Consider the following 15,825-nt stretch of genomic DNA (forward strand, 5'->3'; position numbering starts at 1 on the left):
TTAACATTCATAAATGTATCAAATTTGTTGCTATGAGACGAACAAACTATTGTTCTATAATAGAGTGTAATTATAATAGTGGTATATTTCCCTTTACTAAATCATTAGAAAATAATGAAACATTTGTAAAATTACAAATCAGAGCTACAAAATGAATCATTTTAAAGTTTATTTTATCAATAATTTTCATTAGTCCTTTTTAAGAAACATTATTTAATACAATTGGAACGATAAATGAAATATATAACACTTCTAATATCCTACTAATTATGTAGATTGCAGAATTTCTAACTCTTTTTCATTTGTACTTTATCAGCTACGTCCAAAATAAAATCGAATGATGACAGTGAAATTTTGCGAATACCATTTGTACTTTTCAAAACAGGTTTTGTAATAGCGATCGTTTTGAAAGCATATTTTTTAATAAATCTTTCCATTATTGCTAAGCAGAAGTTAGCAGAAGTTCACCAAGAAGAAATTGACCGTTTTACGAACATTTCGATTGATAAATGGTCTTCAGAAACGAATTAAATTCGTGAACTGAAGTATTACTGCAAGCTGAACAAATTATTTGCATGCGGAATGTCGTCGCACTCTTTGGAAAGCTGACGAGTTCACAAGGGTTTTCGTGTTGTTTCCTCTATACCACTTTTTATTTTCTTGGGAAATATAAATCGTAGAGGAAATGCAAGTTGATGTCATAACTGTCATCAAAGGGCCCCGAAGGAAATGTGCCGCGCAATAGGAGGTCCTTAGTAAGGAAATGGACGTCAGAGTGCTGTAATCACTGCATCCGACGTCATGCCATTTTTCACGGTTCACACTCTAGAGACATTTTGTGAAATTTATAAGTTAATTTCACTGCTCTAAAATCTGTGTGGACTCTTTCGTGATTATTGGCTGATTCAAAATTAGCTTTCAGCCGTATTTTCCAAAGACTTCAATTAACAGCGAGTTATCGCCACCAAAGTCCGCAACAGTGTGCAAAAGAATTACATGTTAGTGCCGATTGAAACGGTATTGTCCTCAGCAATGAATTTCGCATTTGCTTCACAAATCATGTTCGAGATGTGAAAGAGTGGAAGGAGATGAGGCTAACAGGGCAACATGCTTCTACAACTTTCGAGCGACATACATTACACGTATACTAACGGAACGCCGCTGTGTTGATCACATGCTACAGCCTCATCTTCTACCGCATCTTCAGTGCTTCTCAAACACTATTTTTTGACAACATAACGGTCAACACTACAAACTACTCGGTTTACCCCAATCATTGCAAGGTTTGGAAATCCTTCTTTGACAAGCCCGATCACTCGATTTCTGACCATTCGAGCACCTCGAAATATGATTGTGTATTGAATATTTCCTCTCCTTCAAAAAAACGAAATTGAATTGCGATGTCACATCAAATACATGTGGCGCACGATACCTAGAACATGATATAGACACCCATTAATTCGATGCAACGACGGGTTCAAGAAAGTACTTCCCGAAATGGTACCGCTACATAAAGTCCCGTGTACTTATTATATATTTTGAAAATTAAATAATGTTTTAAATACTTGATATCTATGTGTGTATTAAGTTTGCTCAGTTTCTCATCTCGTTTTTTACAATTAAGCAGTTTCTTTGTCCGGCAAAGCACTTAATTGCAAAATTTTAATTGTTAAATCTCCAACTCATTTCGGATGCAAATGAATAACGATGAAGTAGAGTCGAAAATTTTACATTCGACTTTTGTAGGTTTTAGAAACTCCTTTCGTTTACAACTCATATGGTATAAACCAACATGTGTTGCAAAATAATGTTAAGAAGTCCAGATAAAATGACATTTTAAGCTATTTACTTTGTTATAGGTTTGAACGCAGCAATTTTGCAATATGGAAGACAAATAAAAAGATTTTATTCATGGAAGATTGTCAGTAATTTCTATTTATAATGGAGGACATACTATTGTAAGTTTAAAGTAATAATAAAAAGTGATGTTATTTCTGAGTCGTTATTTGTATTTTGATAACTATAATGGAAAATGAGTCTTATGCTTGAAAAAAATCAAATTCGCATTCCAAAGTATAAATATAGACACAAATCTGTATTGCTGAGATTTCAACCCCCGCTAAAACGTAAATTCTAGATAGCGATAAAGGATCACGAAAGAAAGTAAAATGAAGCGTGTTGCGTCTCTTGAGAGTATATTTAAAAGTGTATGAACCTCAGAGGAGATTATCAGATGTTCTGCTGACATGCACGAAATGCATGGAAAGAACGAAGTAAAGAAGATGAGAAGGCAAGTGACGTGATCGTGTCTTGAGATTTTGAGCAGTCGATATACACATGCCTCGCGGTCCATTGAGAGCACGCAACTCTGTTTTCAAAATCTTTTTACAAGAAATGCACTTCCTTTTTTCCCCCAATGGAGCAAAGGAAGTTATTCTGAAATTTTAAGGAAAAATTTTAAAATTCGAAAGCAGTCAATACTTTATCTGCATTTTGTGAGATATCAGAGTGATGTTTAGAGGTATATCTTTGCGAATTTCAAGCCAATTACTATCACATGCGATTGCGGCATTTGCAGATTTATTTATTACAGCGTAACTAAATTACATCAAACTGAAAACACCAAATCATTCTTCACCAGGTACTGAAATATTGTGTTTAAAATATATTTCATTAAGAATGTTTCAGATATTTAATTGGAGAAGAAACATGCAAATGTAAGATATATTTAAAATTAAGCAAGAGAGTAAATTTAAACTGTTGTAAACTTTTAATAAATTTTGTTGATATTAAGAAAGATCAGATACAGATCCCTTTCAGCACAATATGTCTTCAAAACTGGAGGAAGCAACAACCTTATGTATAATGAAATACATGAGCAGAAGGGGTAAAAAAAAACGGAACTGCACACTAAATGTAGACACATTATTAAAATTAAATTAAATTGGAGTGCAGAAATTTGATACACTACCTATCATGGCCAATGTGTCAAATTTGATGGTTTTATTGAAATAAAATCATTGGTCGCCAGTTACCTGAGGCTTTTATTGTCACTGCTGTGGGGCATTACAGTATTTCATGCAAGGGCGTCATTGACCAACGTACGGTAGATGATCATGCCTAGTAGTGTAAAGCATCTCTTTAACATTTTTGGAAAATTGTTAAAAAATATTTTAGTGGATAATAAATTATTAGATAAAAAAATATCCTCCTAAGAGATATCGTACCAAATTCTGTCCAACTGGCACGTTAGATCGTCAACATACCGAGCTGGTTGGAGGGCCTTGCCCATAATGCTCTAAACGTGCTCAATAGGAGAGAGATCCAGCGTCCTTGCTGGCCAAGGTAATGTTCGGCAAGCAGTAGAAACATATGCAGTTTGGGGGCGGGTATTTCTTGCTGAAATGTAAGTCCAGGATGGCGTGATATGAAGGGCAATACAACGGGCCTCAGAACTTCGTCGACGTACCGCTGTGTTGTAAGGTTGCAACGGATGACAACCAAAGGGATCCTACTATAAAATGAAATGGCATCCTAGACCATCACTCCTGGTTGTCGGCCTGTCTGCCGGAAGACAGTCAGGTTGGTATCGCACCGCTGTCCGGGGCGTCTCCAGACTCGCCTTCGCCGGTCATCGGGGCTCAGTTCAAAGCGGGACTGATCATTGAAGACTATTCTACTACAGTCAGTGACATTCCAATGCGAATGAACCCGACACCACTGCAAACGAGCTTGACGTTGTACAGAGGTCAATAATAGTCGGCGCAAGGGGAGCCGTGACCTCAGCCCCCTTTCTGTGAGCCGTCTATGAATGGTCCTTGCGGTCATTGAAGCACTAGTTGCACGTGCAATCGATGATAATGATGGATCTGGGGCTGTGAGTGCCGCTCTAACGATTGCTCGGTCTTCACGTTCTGTCGTTTTTCTAGGCCTACCTCTTCCTTCTTGACGCTGCGTGCGGCCATGATTCACCCATTCCTGGCAACATCGTCTAATAGTGGCATCGCTCCAGCTCAAATATCGAGCTATTCGCCAATAAGACCAACCGGCTTCTTTGAGCCCAACTACACGACCTGTCTCAAATTTCGACATACGCGCATATCGTTCGCGCACCCGTATGCGAGGCATAGTTACTGTCGACCAGAGTACACGGAATGGAATTCGTGAAGAATTTATGACCTGGAATCGTAATTTCTCCTCTTAAATATCCTGCCATTTGGCAAGTTAGATGCGCTGTAGCGACAACCGTTCATTTATTGGCAGCCAAAATGTAAAATTTTGCATTTTCCGTCGAAACCTGTATGCATATCAATTTGTGTCCAATTTGCTGTATATCTTCTCTGTGTGTCGTGGTGCTTCCCCCCCCTTTTTTTTTTTTTGTCTAAGAATGTATAATAACTCTGTTAGTGGATAATAATTGTAATTCCTTAATGTATACTGCAATACGTCTTCAGCGATAACAATTATTCTACAAAATATACTTACGCTACTCCTACTTTTGCAAGTATAAAATTGTACTGTTCCTTATTTGTCCATTCTTTTAAAAAACCATAAAGTAGCACTACATACTTATGAAGTTACTCATACAGTAGAAGAGGTTGCCAGTCTTGCCAGGCAACTAGATTTGAAAGTTGATAGTAGTGAGATCAACGAGCTGTATAGGAGATAGGTAACATTTGATGATTTTATAGATATGCACGAGCAAATCGCTACTGAAGAAGACAACACCTTCAACACTTGAACATTCAAGTCCTTTCTTGCTTCCCGTAGCTAATTATTGACTTGATTAAAGCCTGTTTAAGAAGCGGGAAACGTCAATGCTGTTGATTCGGTAATAGTTTCCTTCTTCCACTTATTGCCTGAAAAATTTCTGTATTTAATAAATACAAGTATTTATGATTAAAAATATATTAAAATACTTTTGTGTATTTTCCCCTTACAGTATACCTCCAATGGCCCATTGATCATCATTAACCCCTTTACAATTTTATCGACTCCTGGGGGGTCGACAATTAAAGCAGAGGTTCCACAGGGTTCAATTCTTGGCCCAATTATCTATCTCATTTATGTAATGGACTTCCTCATGCTTGACAATAACACAAATTGCATCACCGCTTGCCATGCGGACGACACAGGAATTCTTTTCAGCTCATAGAACCATCGATTTGTCATTGGTCGCATCCAAGATCGGGCGCATGAGATAGAGAATCGTTGTAGAAAATTGAGGACAAGCATTAACGCCTCGAAGTCAAAATTACTACTTGTTTTACATCGCAGAAGAAAACATGCTGATGAGGATTTTTAATGTGTAGCAGGAGGTGCCTAAGGCTAACCATGCTACATATCTGGAAGCTTATTTCAATGCCAATCTCACACGGCACATATTTTCGTAGCCATAATCAAAGGTACTGGAGTTTCTAGGAAGCTAAGACATCTACTCGAATCTCAATACACACTGCACCCTCGCAAGAATAAAACGACTTTATACATCCATTTTGTACCTGATCCTTACCTATGCCCTACCAGCATAGAATAATGCCTCCAAAACCGGTTTCATTAAATTACAAAATTTTTCAGAACAATTTTCTAATTAAAATTAACAGGGCCTACTAGTTTTCCGTAAAATTAACAGGGCCTCCTAGTTTTCTCCGTAACTTTACAGGGACCGTAAGCTTTAGGACTTGGCAACCTTCATGAAAAAACTTAATAGCAATTTCTACAATAATTTTAAGCAGCAACGAGGCAATAAATTACTCAGATAATTTTAAATATGAGTTACTCGAAATATACATTAAGCGAAGTCACATTTTGCTAGGAATTCCACAAAATACTTCTATCCCTTCTATCTTCTCAATACTCTTGCTGCTTTAAAATTAACATCTGGACCAAGAACATTCTTAGCAGAACAAAATTCAAGCAGCTATGAGGGGGTAGTACTTGGGATGGTGACCACTCACGTGACTGACACATGTGAATCAGAGCTAATACAGGGCCCCTGCATTACAAGTTTCACATCTACACTGGATGACGTAGCAGTATCTAAATAACTTATTTCATTTTCCAATTCTTAGCGTATTCTCGTATTCTTAGCCCTCGTAAGAAACATTAATTGTATTTCATGTTTCTTTCCGCGCTCTGTTCTGTGTGTTTCCTACTTTCCAATTCTCACTACACTTACCGTTTGTGCAATATATGTCATAATGCACATAATTAATATAAACTGGTCTAGGCCAGCCTTTTACTCTTGTTATCTGCGATTCCTCGTAATGGTCTGTTCTAAGAAGTAAAGTATACGAAGTCTCTACAGGGGACTCAGTTTGTCATTTCTAAAAGTCGCAGCAGTTGTGATAATCTCTGTTAGCTTCATATACAAGTCACAGTGTGAGATTACTGCAGAGGTGGATTCAGGTCACAAATATTTTGTAACGAAAATGTGATTATGTGTTGTGGATGAAACGTGTCGGTAACTATGTGTGTTTATATAGGTTCACTAACGTCCTTAATGAGAAACGATTGTAATACATAAAACAGAGAACAGATAAAATTATCCTAATTAAATAATGCTCTTTTAGAATTTAAGAGAACAGCAGTATCAGGTATGGATTTCCTATTCTGATTATCACCACCTATACCACCACAGACATAGATTTGTGTCAGAAAAGATTGCATGTTTTTTACCCATATAGGGACTGCTGGTAATTTATTACGCGAATTATCGTCATTTGGCTTAGGGATTTTTCTATCGCTAAAATTTGATTGATATCATTAACCATATGTACTTACTTACTAGAAATACAAATTATACTTGCAGATAGCATTGTTATTTTAATTTTTTCAATGTTCACAAAAACTTAGAGACAGACATCATTTCGGAAATTTTATTTAATAAATAAAAGTTCAGCTTCTTCATTGTTTTGAGTTTAAACATCGAATCTCCTTACATGTATTATGTGTTTGTACACACAAAAATAACACAGCTTAAAAAATGAGTACATTCTGGAGAAGATGATAATTAGCAATAAAAGGCGAAGATTTACATTAAGTTTCCATTGAAACAGACAACATCTAAATCATCATTTGGGATGATTATTTTAATTTCTTAACCAGTTACACATTTTAAGATAAATCATTTCTTCTTCACTTTCATCACAAAAATTCGTCTATTCGAAAAATTTATGCAAATCTCAAATATACTTAAGTGAGGTTAAAAATCGCGGCTTCTGCACTCGTGATGCTGTCCATTCACAGGCAGTTGCTGATGTTGATTAAAGTCTCATTGAAGAAGTGAGGTTGGTCGTAATCTTTCACTGGCAGTGACTTTTGAAATCCCGATTAGAGATAAGTTAACGCTATTTTGACTAGAAAAATTCAAATTACCTATTTTTGTCGACTTTTGTACAATGCAAATTACGTTATTGTGGATTTGTATCGTAAATAACAAGACTTAACATTATGTATATGTAGTATATATGCGCCATTAAAAATTTCTGGTTATTTAATGTTTGTAATTTAGTAAATTCTTTTTTCTTCCGTAGCTATAACTCGTTGAGGTACTTTTTGTTAGCCTCTACACTAGAATAACAATATCAAAGAGACTTAAGTACAGAGCTGCACATTCAACTTTTTCTGAAAATTCTATAATTAGCGCATTTTTACGAAATGTTACAGCTTGAAAATCGCTGATATAATCCTTACCTAAGCTTCTTGCTCCAAAGAAGTACAACAAACAATATATAACGAGTGCAAATAAATAAAAAATTCATTGCTTGATGTTGTTTGGAAATAAAAATTCGGCCCATTTTACCAAAGAATTTTAAGACTAATGTTACCACTTTATAGAGACAGCAACAGTAATCAATAATGCACACACACAACGTTTACAAGAAGAAAAGCTTGGAAAGGAAATGCACTTATGCATGCCCTGAAAGAAAAAAGAAAAAAAATAGAAAATGCTCCGATGGATAATAAGAATTACTAAATTCATACTTTTCTCTTCTTGACTGCAAAATTCATTTGGATATATAATTTCCAGATATATAAAATATTAAATTAATCTTTTGGATTGCGCTGAACTGTGAAAAGATCAATCGTTGCATTACGATGAGAGCCTTTTTCTTGCACTCAAATGTGCTCTAATTCAGTAAAAGAGACTATACTGTTTTTACAAGTGCATTTTCTTGTTTTTACAGAAATATCTGAGAATAAAGCTGTTCATTTAGAACTTTTCAGTACGCATTGCATCACCCGATTTGAATAGTTTATAAACAAAACAAAACAAAAATTGCCTGTTTTGGAGATTAATGCATCCTTACTGGATAAAATAGCACGCGGTATTAAATTTGTAGCTGGCTGAATGAAAGTATTGAATATATTTTAAATTTTCTTGTTTTTACAGAAATATCTGAGAATAAAGCTGTTCATTTAGAACTTTTCAGTACGCATTGCATCACCCAATTTGAATAGTTTACAAACAAAACAAAACAAAAATTGCCTGTTTTGGAGATTAATGCATCCTTACTGGATAAAATAGCACGCGGTATTAAATTTGTAGCTGGCTGAATGAAAGTATTGAATATATTTTAAATCTGATCGACACTATTGTACTTTTATGGGGTGTTTCTTGTGGTGCAAACGACTGTCTAATCCAAATTGTAGCATGTAGCCACAATACAACGCTGTGGAAGTTCGAACTTATCGAAAGCGTGGGGCGCCTGTAAAAATGATGAGGAAACAGGCCTTGGAACAAAGGATGATCGTTTAGAGATACAGTACGTCAAGCTTCCAGAGTTTGAGGAAATTTTGACGTCATTATGGAGAGAAATGTCTGCCACGTATAAGTGAGTTTCTTCACGTTGTTTCATTACCATGATACAGATTTAACTCTCAGTGTTGGCCAGTATCGTCATAGATGTTCAAGAATGACTACGAAAGCGATCAATTACCTTTTTCAAAGAAGGATAGCATATAATTTAGAAAGCTAAGAAAGATGCGTTATAGAGCAAGATAGATTACTTCGATTATCAAGAGATTTCACTTTTTCAGTCATTCCATTTGTTTGGGTGGCATATATAAAGGTCCTAATACTAAGATTATTTCTCACGAAACTGTTAATTACTACTGATGATTAATTGCCTTTTAATTACTGTTTGTGGTTAGAGAGTATGATAATAAGACTTCCAGTTGTGGAGCTGGTACGGGTTAAAAACAGCATGAGTAAACCTAAGACTTCCAGCCATGGAACAGAAAAGAATAAGAGACGAGATAGTTTTCGCAACGTATTTCCCCAAAGCAGAGCTGCAAAGAAATAGCGGCACAGAGAAGATAGGAAGAATTTTTCTAAAGACATATGGAAACAATCTTTTTTTCGACAAAACTTGGAAGAATTAGTTCCAAATCTTATTTCTTTATTCAAGTCCTTCATCTTCCTTGTAACTCGTTACCAATGTCATTGCAAACTGACAGCATTATCAGTTATGTTTTAAGGTATGTGCCTACATACGAAGCACTTTTTTTAAACACATAAAATTTTATTTAAACACACATGTTTTTGAGTAAGATGAGATATAAAACTATGAATTTAAATGGAATTTTATAGAACTTTTCATTAATTTTTCAAATATAGGCAATATTTAGTAAAATTTTAGTGAAAATTTTCATTTACGCCAGATCTCCTAAAATAAATTCTAATGAATATACTTCAATAATCTTTACAAAGTATATAAATAACATACTTACCTGTGTTCTGTAGCAAGAGATTTGCAGTACTTATAAAATGTTTTGAAATATTCAAAACTTGGTACAAAAACTCAAAATTAAAACAAAAAAATCCTCTTTTCTTCAAAATACTGTCAATAAAATAAATAAATAAATACAAAGAGGTCAGATTTTGCTACAGAACACAGATAAAGATAAATAAAACATTTTGGCAAAATTTCATTTCAATATTCTAAATACATTTTGAGAAATTAACGTAATCGCAATCAAAAGTAACGAAAAACAGAATTTCTCAGAAAATGCATTTAAAGATTTTAATACAGCACAAAAAATTTTGTAGTCACTTTAGACCTTTAAAACGCATTTGTATGTTAGGTTCTCTTTTACTTCATTCTTAACTAATTTTGACTTTCTTTTAGCACTTTTTGGTTAACTTTGTTGCTTGTAGAGATTGGCGTTTCTATTTCTGAATTCGCCGTTTGTCTATTCCCATGTAGTTTTCAAGCATAATGGGATTAATTTCTATTTCTATATACCTGAAAATAAGTAAAAGTCCTAAATATCTTGAATTAAATAATAATACAGCAATATGTGCACCTAAAAGCAAAGTTTTCAGTTGGACAAGAGTTTCTTTAGGTAAAATATACCTCAAAAGGTTATTAAAACACTCATTATTGTTTTGAGTCTTCCCATGTAGGCATTTTATCAGCAAAGTGTCACACAGTGAAAGATGTGTTGGTTTTACAGCTTTTATATTGTTTAATAATTAGGAAATAGTTGTTTAAACTTATTGTTTACATTTTTACGACCATTTAAATGCAAACTTCCGGCATCCAAAAATTCACTTTCGGTTTACTTTTTATACTATAACTTTGCTTCTATTTATCGTAAAAACAAAAATAAAGCATTTCTGGAAACCTATACTCGTATATGGCCTATCAAATGAATAAATAAAAAAAAATTCGAAAATTTTCACCAAAACGACGAATTTAGGGTAGGCACATACCTTAATAAAGCTGTACCTTCTTCCCAACCAGACTATAGCCAACAATAACATTTTACTGGTTATTTGTACTGATGTTTTTTTGTTTAAAGATCATGAAAGAAGCTTTCATCTTTATCCGATCAAATTTTAGAATGAAGCTCATAAAGAACACCAGTTTTCCCCAGAACGATATGTTCAAGGTTATATATTCTATTCAACGAGATGAAACTGCGCGCTGCGCAATAAACAAACACCTAATGAAAGAAATGTGAATTGGTCCGGTGAATGTAAAGTATTTTGGAGATCTCAGTAAAAAGGTTCCCGAAAGTCCTTGAGCAGACAAACAAAACATATAGTCCTTTTGCATACAGAAATAACAATAAATCTCATCTACAGCAGACTCTCACTCTGCAGCTGACGCTCGGTAGGAGTAGCCCAGTCCTCCTGGTCGTTTCTGAGGTTGGGTATTGCTTGCAGGACGAGGGGCATGTCTCCATTCTTCCGGATCTCCTTCCGTTCTAAAAATATATGAAAAGTTTGATTTTAGTTGATTTGTCACAAAGGGAAATAATGCCATAAATCAGCGATTCTTACCTTTGATGAATCTCCGTATTCCCTTCACATAAGGAGCATTTTACACATCCCTAACCATTTATTTCATGCTTTTGCTTGATAATACTGAAATATTTTCATGCATATAAGCTATTTTTATTTCTTGATAGAAATAATTAGAATCTTCTGTTTAACTTATAATATTTTGCAAAAAATCAGCTATGCCAAAACCATAAAATGTACTTTTAACATCTTTCATGAAAATAAGATATATTTTAAGCTGTTTAGTTTTATGTGCCTTCCCCATATAAATGTATGTATGTGGGGAGGAATGTTAAAATCATAACACATAAATGTAAAGGTATGCGATATCTGGTTTGATGCTTGAAATATTCAAGGCCTTTCCAGACCTTTTAAGGATCCCAATAAGTGCCTAAAAGTCTTTGATGGCCCAAATACTTCTAGATTGAAGCATAAAATATAATTACTTGCAAGATAAAATGTCTCTTGATGCCTTATGCCTGGTCCTTTTTTTTAATTCTGTTCTATTAGTTATCCCTAAGGTTAGCCTTCATCTGGGTGAATGCGTAAATGTGATTCAACGTCTAACTGATTTCACTGCTTCAATTTATGAGCTCAAAGTTTAAAAAATAGTTCTGCTCAAGAGAAGTTGTAAGGTATTTTCTCTTTCCTTATCACTTATCTTCATGGTATAACTGCAAGCACGTCCGCTGGCAGTCAGGCAGACCGGAATTCGAATTCAAGAAGAAAGCATTGCGGATTTCTCATCTTTCCTGCTTCGAAATATTTTAATAGGTTCTACAGTAGCGGCTGAACTAAAATGTAGTCGATGATAATTCTTCACCATGAGAATTTTGTGACTGGGTTCCCATCTCCCAGTTGCCCTTAAAGTTGGGAAAATTGTACGATATTTTCTCGCTCCCTACCGCGTGCCTTCGTATTATAACTAAAAGGCAAATCCGGCTGGCAATGAGAAGGTCAGGGGCTCGATTTTCCCTGAGATCACTGCACAGTTTTCATATCTCTTGCTACAACATAGAGCTAATAACTGTACAAAGTAATTACTTGAACGCTTCCTTCTGCCAGATCTGTGTATATAGTGTTCATGTACAACCGAAAGGTAAGGAAGTTATGTTGCTTAAAAGGAAGTTTCATTGAACTTTAGTATCCTCTTGCTATCTATGGCACTGATCCTGGCAAGGTAATAAATAAATCTTTACTTTTAAAAGTCCCTCGCAAGTGCATCGATACTCACGGATCATAGTTTAAAACTCGTTGTTCTGGATAAATAGTTCCTGAAATACTAGCTAGTATATTGTCCGCTGATAAGCGCAACAGTTATTAAAGGGAACTAGAAGAAAAGGGGCAAGAATAAGGCCGTATTATTTATATAATTTGTATAAGGCATTTTTGAAATACACTTATTTATTATTTAAGGAGAAGATATACACATGTATTTCAGACACTGGTTCATAATTTGGTTTTAAAAATCCTTCAGTTAAAACGCTGTTCTAAAGTGTCTGTAAAAGAAACACGATCTTTGGCTGCCTGATTTCCCTCTAACACTGCATTATTATAAAACACCTTGTAGAGGTTATTTTAATTTTCTAATAGTTACTATTAATTATTTGAACAGCTTTCCTTATTTTCCATCTACAATTCCATGCCAGAATGATTTTCAGGATCGCGTTCTATGTAAAAGAGGTAGAACCAGTATACGAGGGGAATGTATTGGTCACTTCTGTAGAAGAGCCTAAAAGTTCTTAGTAGAGTGTGTTCTGCCTTCTGGCTACGTCATTGCTTTAAGACAAATCTTACTATGTTCAGCTGTATTATTACGTGCCTGCTAGTATTCGCTGGTAAGCTTTAAATAAGAGCCAACTCTGTTAGTTGTTTCTGTGCAGCCTCGGATAGTTTTTAGTTAGATATCATTAGATTAGTTCTTATCTTCTATCCTAAGTTAATGTCCAAACAGAGGCTACATGTAAGCCCAAGAGGGGCCAATTGTAAATATTCTTGGGTAAACCAAAAGGGTAATTTAACCCTTCTTTGGACTTATTCTTACTGCCTTAGATATAAGTGATTAGTCGCTACACACTTCTCAAGTATTCTAGTTTACATACATTGTTTGGAAACTAGTGACAAAATAGGAACTAAATTTTTGAATAATAGTCATATCTCTGAAGTACCTTTATTTGCTGCAAGAACCGATGCCTGATTCGCAACGCACAATTTTTGAAAAGGGAGCGTGCCTCATCGGAGAAATCGAATACTGACAATATAATGTCATTCCAGCAAATCATTTATACAAGTTAAACTTAACTTTATTAAAAGTTACATACACAAATATTTAAATACTGTGTTACATACAAAAGTTACATATTCTGTGCATACATAAACACATTTTATTATGATTTCTGGAATTACATAAAGACATTTTATTATATGTCTTATTATATCAGTAAATATCCTCCATCCTGTAATATTTTAAATTATAACTTTTTTACATTTTCCTATCTTCTACTCCCCGAATTAAGATTTCAAAACACAAAGAGCCATTTAATGAAAAAGAGAAAAATGCTTGTTAAAAAGAAGTACCATGAATAATTTATTAGTGTTAAAGTTGGGTGTGAAAAGGCCTGAAATTCATTAGTATGACATTAAAGGCGAAGTGTCCGCATTTAAAATTTATTAGAACTTGTGGTAACTGGTGTTTAACTATTATGGTCTAGGTCACGGAAACCCGCAACGTTGAACTTAAATGTATTCATTAATAATCTGTAAAAAGCTTAATAGGTATCAAAATACTTGATTATTAGATTAATAATGAGGTATTATAAGCATCAAAGCTGTACTGAGTTATTCACTGGCTCTTAAGCGAAAGTACAGTTAGTTGTCTTCATTGTTTATAGACAGATGTTTTCCTAATGCCAAGTTTTTTATAGTTCTCTAGTTAAGAGTTTCATAGTGTTTTGTATCTTTAACCTATCTGGTACGTTCTGCAGTCTAAGTTAGCCAAGCCCCTTTAATTTTCTGCTGTATCTAAACTTTATGATTCGTTGTGGTTAAAGACAATATCAGAGATGTTGCGGAATTATTGGCATGTGATTCCCTTGAAGTCAAGCTGCTTTGATGACTGTCACGTTACAGGCCGTTTGTGCTTCTTTGACACTGGTCCTGAAGTTTTTAACGCAAAGTAGACGCATTACTGAGGAAGTTATTACTCTGCTGCTTCAGAGTATGTCGTTTTATATCCCTTAGCAGTTCAACTATTCAGCGTCCGCCTTTAGACTGAAACTTATATGATCATTGCTATCTTTACATGGATCACCGCATCGAGCTAACACAGGATCGCATATGCTGGTGATCATTGACATGACAAAGACTTCAAAACCCGTGGAGAAAATCATGAAAGTGTTACATACGTCACAATGTTCGCCGTCTCGCTTCACAGTACAACAAAGGGCCTACTAAGCATGCTCATACATAGGAGCCGTATTCCACCAAAGTAATAATTACATCAACGTATAAATGATCACAAACTTCCCTCAACAGACTCATCGCCAGAGTTAGTTGCATCTTCTAGTATCACATTTAGCGATAGGACTACAAAGCGGCTTGATGAATAACCCGCACTGTTACTAGGTAAACAGATCCAAATATCGACTTCCAAGGGCTTATCAACTAAGTGGATTTTTACCTTGGCGAAGCAATGTTTGGTTTCAAGCCGGAAACCTCAGTTCTCTCCCCGAACATCTTCAAGGATACCGGGACAGCGATGGCACAATTCTGACCCTCACTAAGAGATGGCGCTACTACAATCTGTTATTTTCATCTTATTACAAATAGTAAGCATTGTGATATCATTGTTTTTGGGTTCCTATCGAATGAAGTCCTTGTCTTCTTTCAAGAAAGGAATATTTTACACTCCATCCGAATTTACAAAAACATTATTGGAGTTAAACATCATCGCGGAGGATACATAGAGATCACAGTACGTTCTTCAGTATAATTATTCTTTAAAAAAAATTTTACACATTATTTATTTGTTTTTTAACATTTATTTACATTTTTCATATGAAATTTAAAGTATTTTTTTTTATTTCAGTTAAAATTTCATTATTTAACCGCGCTTCTGTAACCGTTTTCTTTTATCTGCACGAGTTTTATACTCTTCTCTATCTCCTCTCCCCTTTCTGTGTGTGTTTAATTTGCTTTGTTCTAATCTAACCACTTCCATTTAAATACTCAATTTATGCACAATTCATGAATGATGTACTAATGCACACATTAAGATCACGCACAATTCGTGTTTATGAGATTTAAATAGCAGGTATTATTTTCAACCGATCCTAGCTAAGCGAAATAAATTCGAGAAGATTTCAGATAAAACATGAGCCTTCAATTTTCTGATGAAATTTTCTTTTACCATGTCCACTTACGTGACTGCTGGCCGTATCTTAATGTGTTTACACTGCGCTTCCGATGAAGAAGGGGCTTCCGTGACCTGCAACAAGAAGACGGCTTATTTCTGCGGAAACAATATTTAACCG

The 15,825-nt window shown here is 34.9% G+C and overlaps 1 protein-coding gene across 2 annotated transcripts in view; it reads right to left on the bottom strand.

The window, feature by feature from the left end:
* Positions 1-6,833: 6,833 nt before the first annotated feature.
* Positions 6,834-15,825, bottom strand: part of LOC118192373 (parathyroid hormone/parathyroid hormone-related peptide receptor-like) — a 193,044-nt gene continuing 184,052 nt past the window's right edge. For both annotated transcript variants that reach the window (XM_085813034.1, XM_085813033.1), the window contains exon 14: positions 6,834-11,217. In XM_085813034.1, coding sequence (XP_085669160.1) covers positions 11,090-11,217 — 128 coding nt within the window. In that variant the 3' untranslated portion in view covers positions 6,834-11,089. The remainder of the gene's footprint in view (positions 11,218-15,825) is intronic.

Source organism: Stegodyphus dumicola, chromosome 3 (assembly GCF_044657685.1).
Source record: "Stegodyphus dumicola isolate Sdum_Otavi_A_Nest chromosome 3, ASM4465768v1".
NCBI lineage: Eukaryota > Metazoa > Arthropoda > Arachnida > Araneae > Eresidae > Stegodyphus > Stegodyphus dumicola.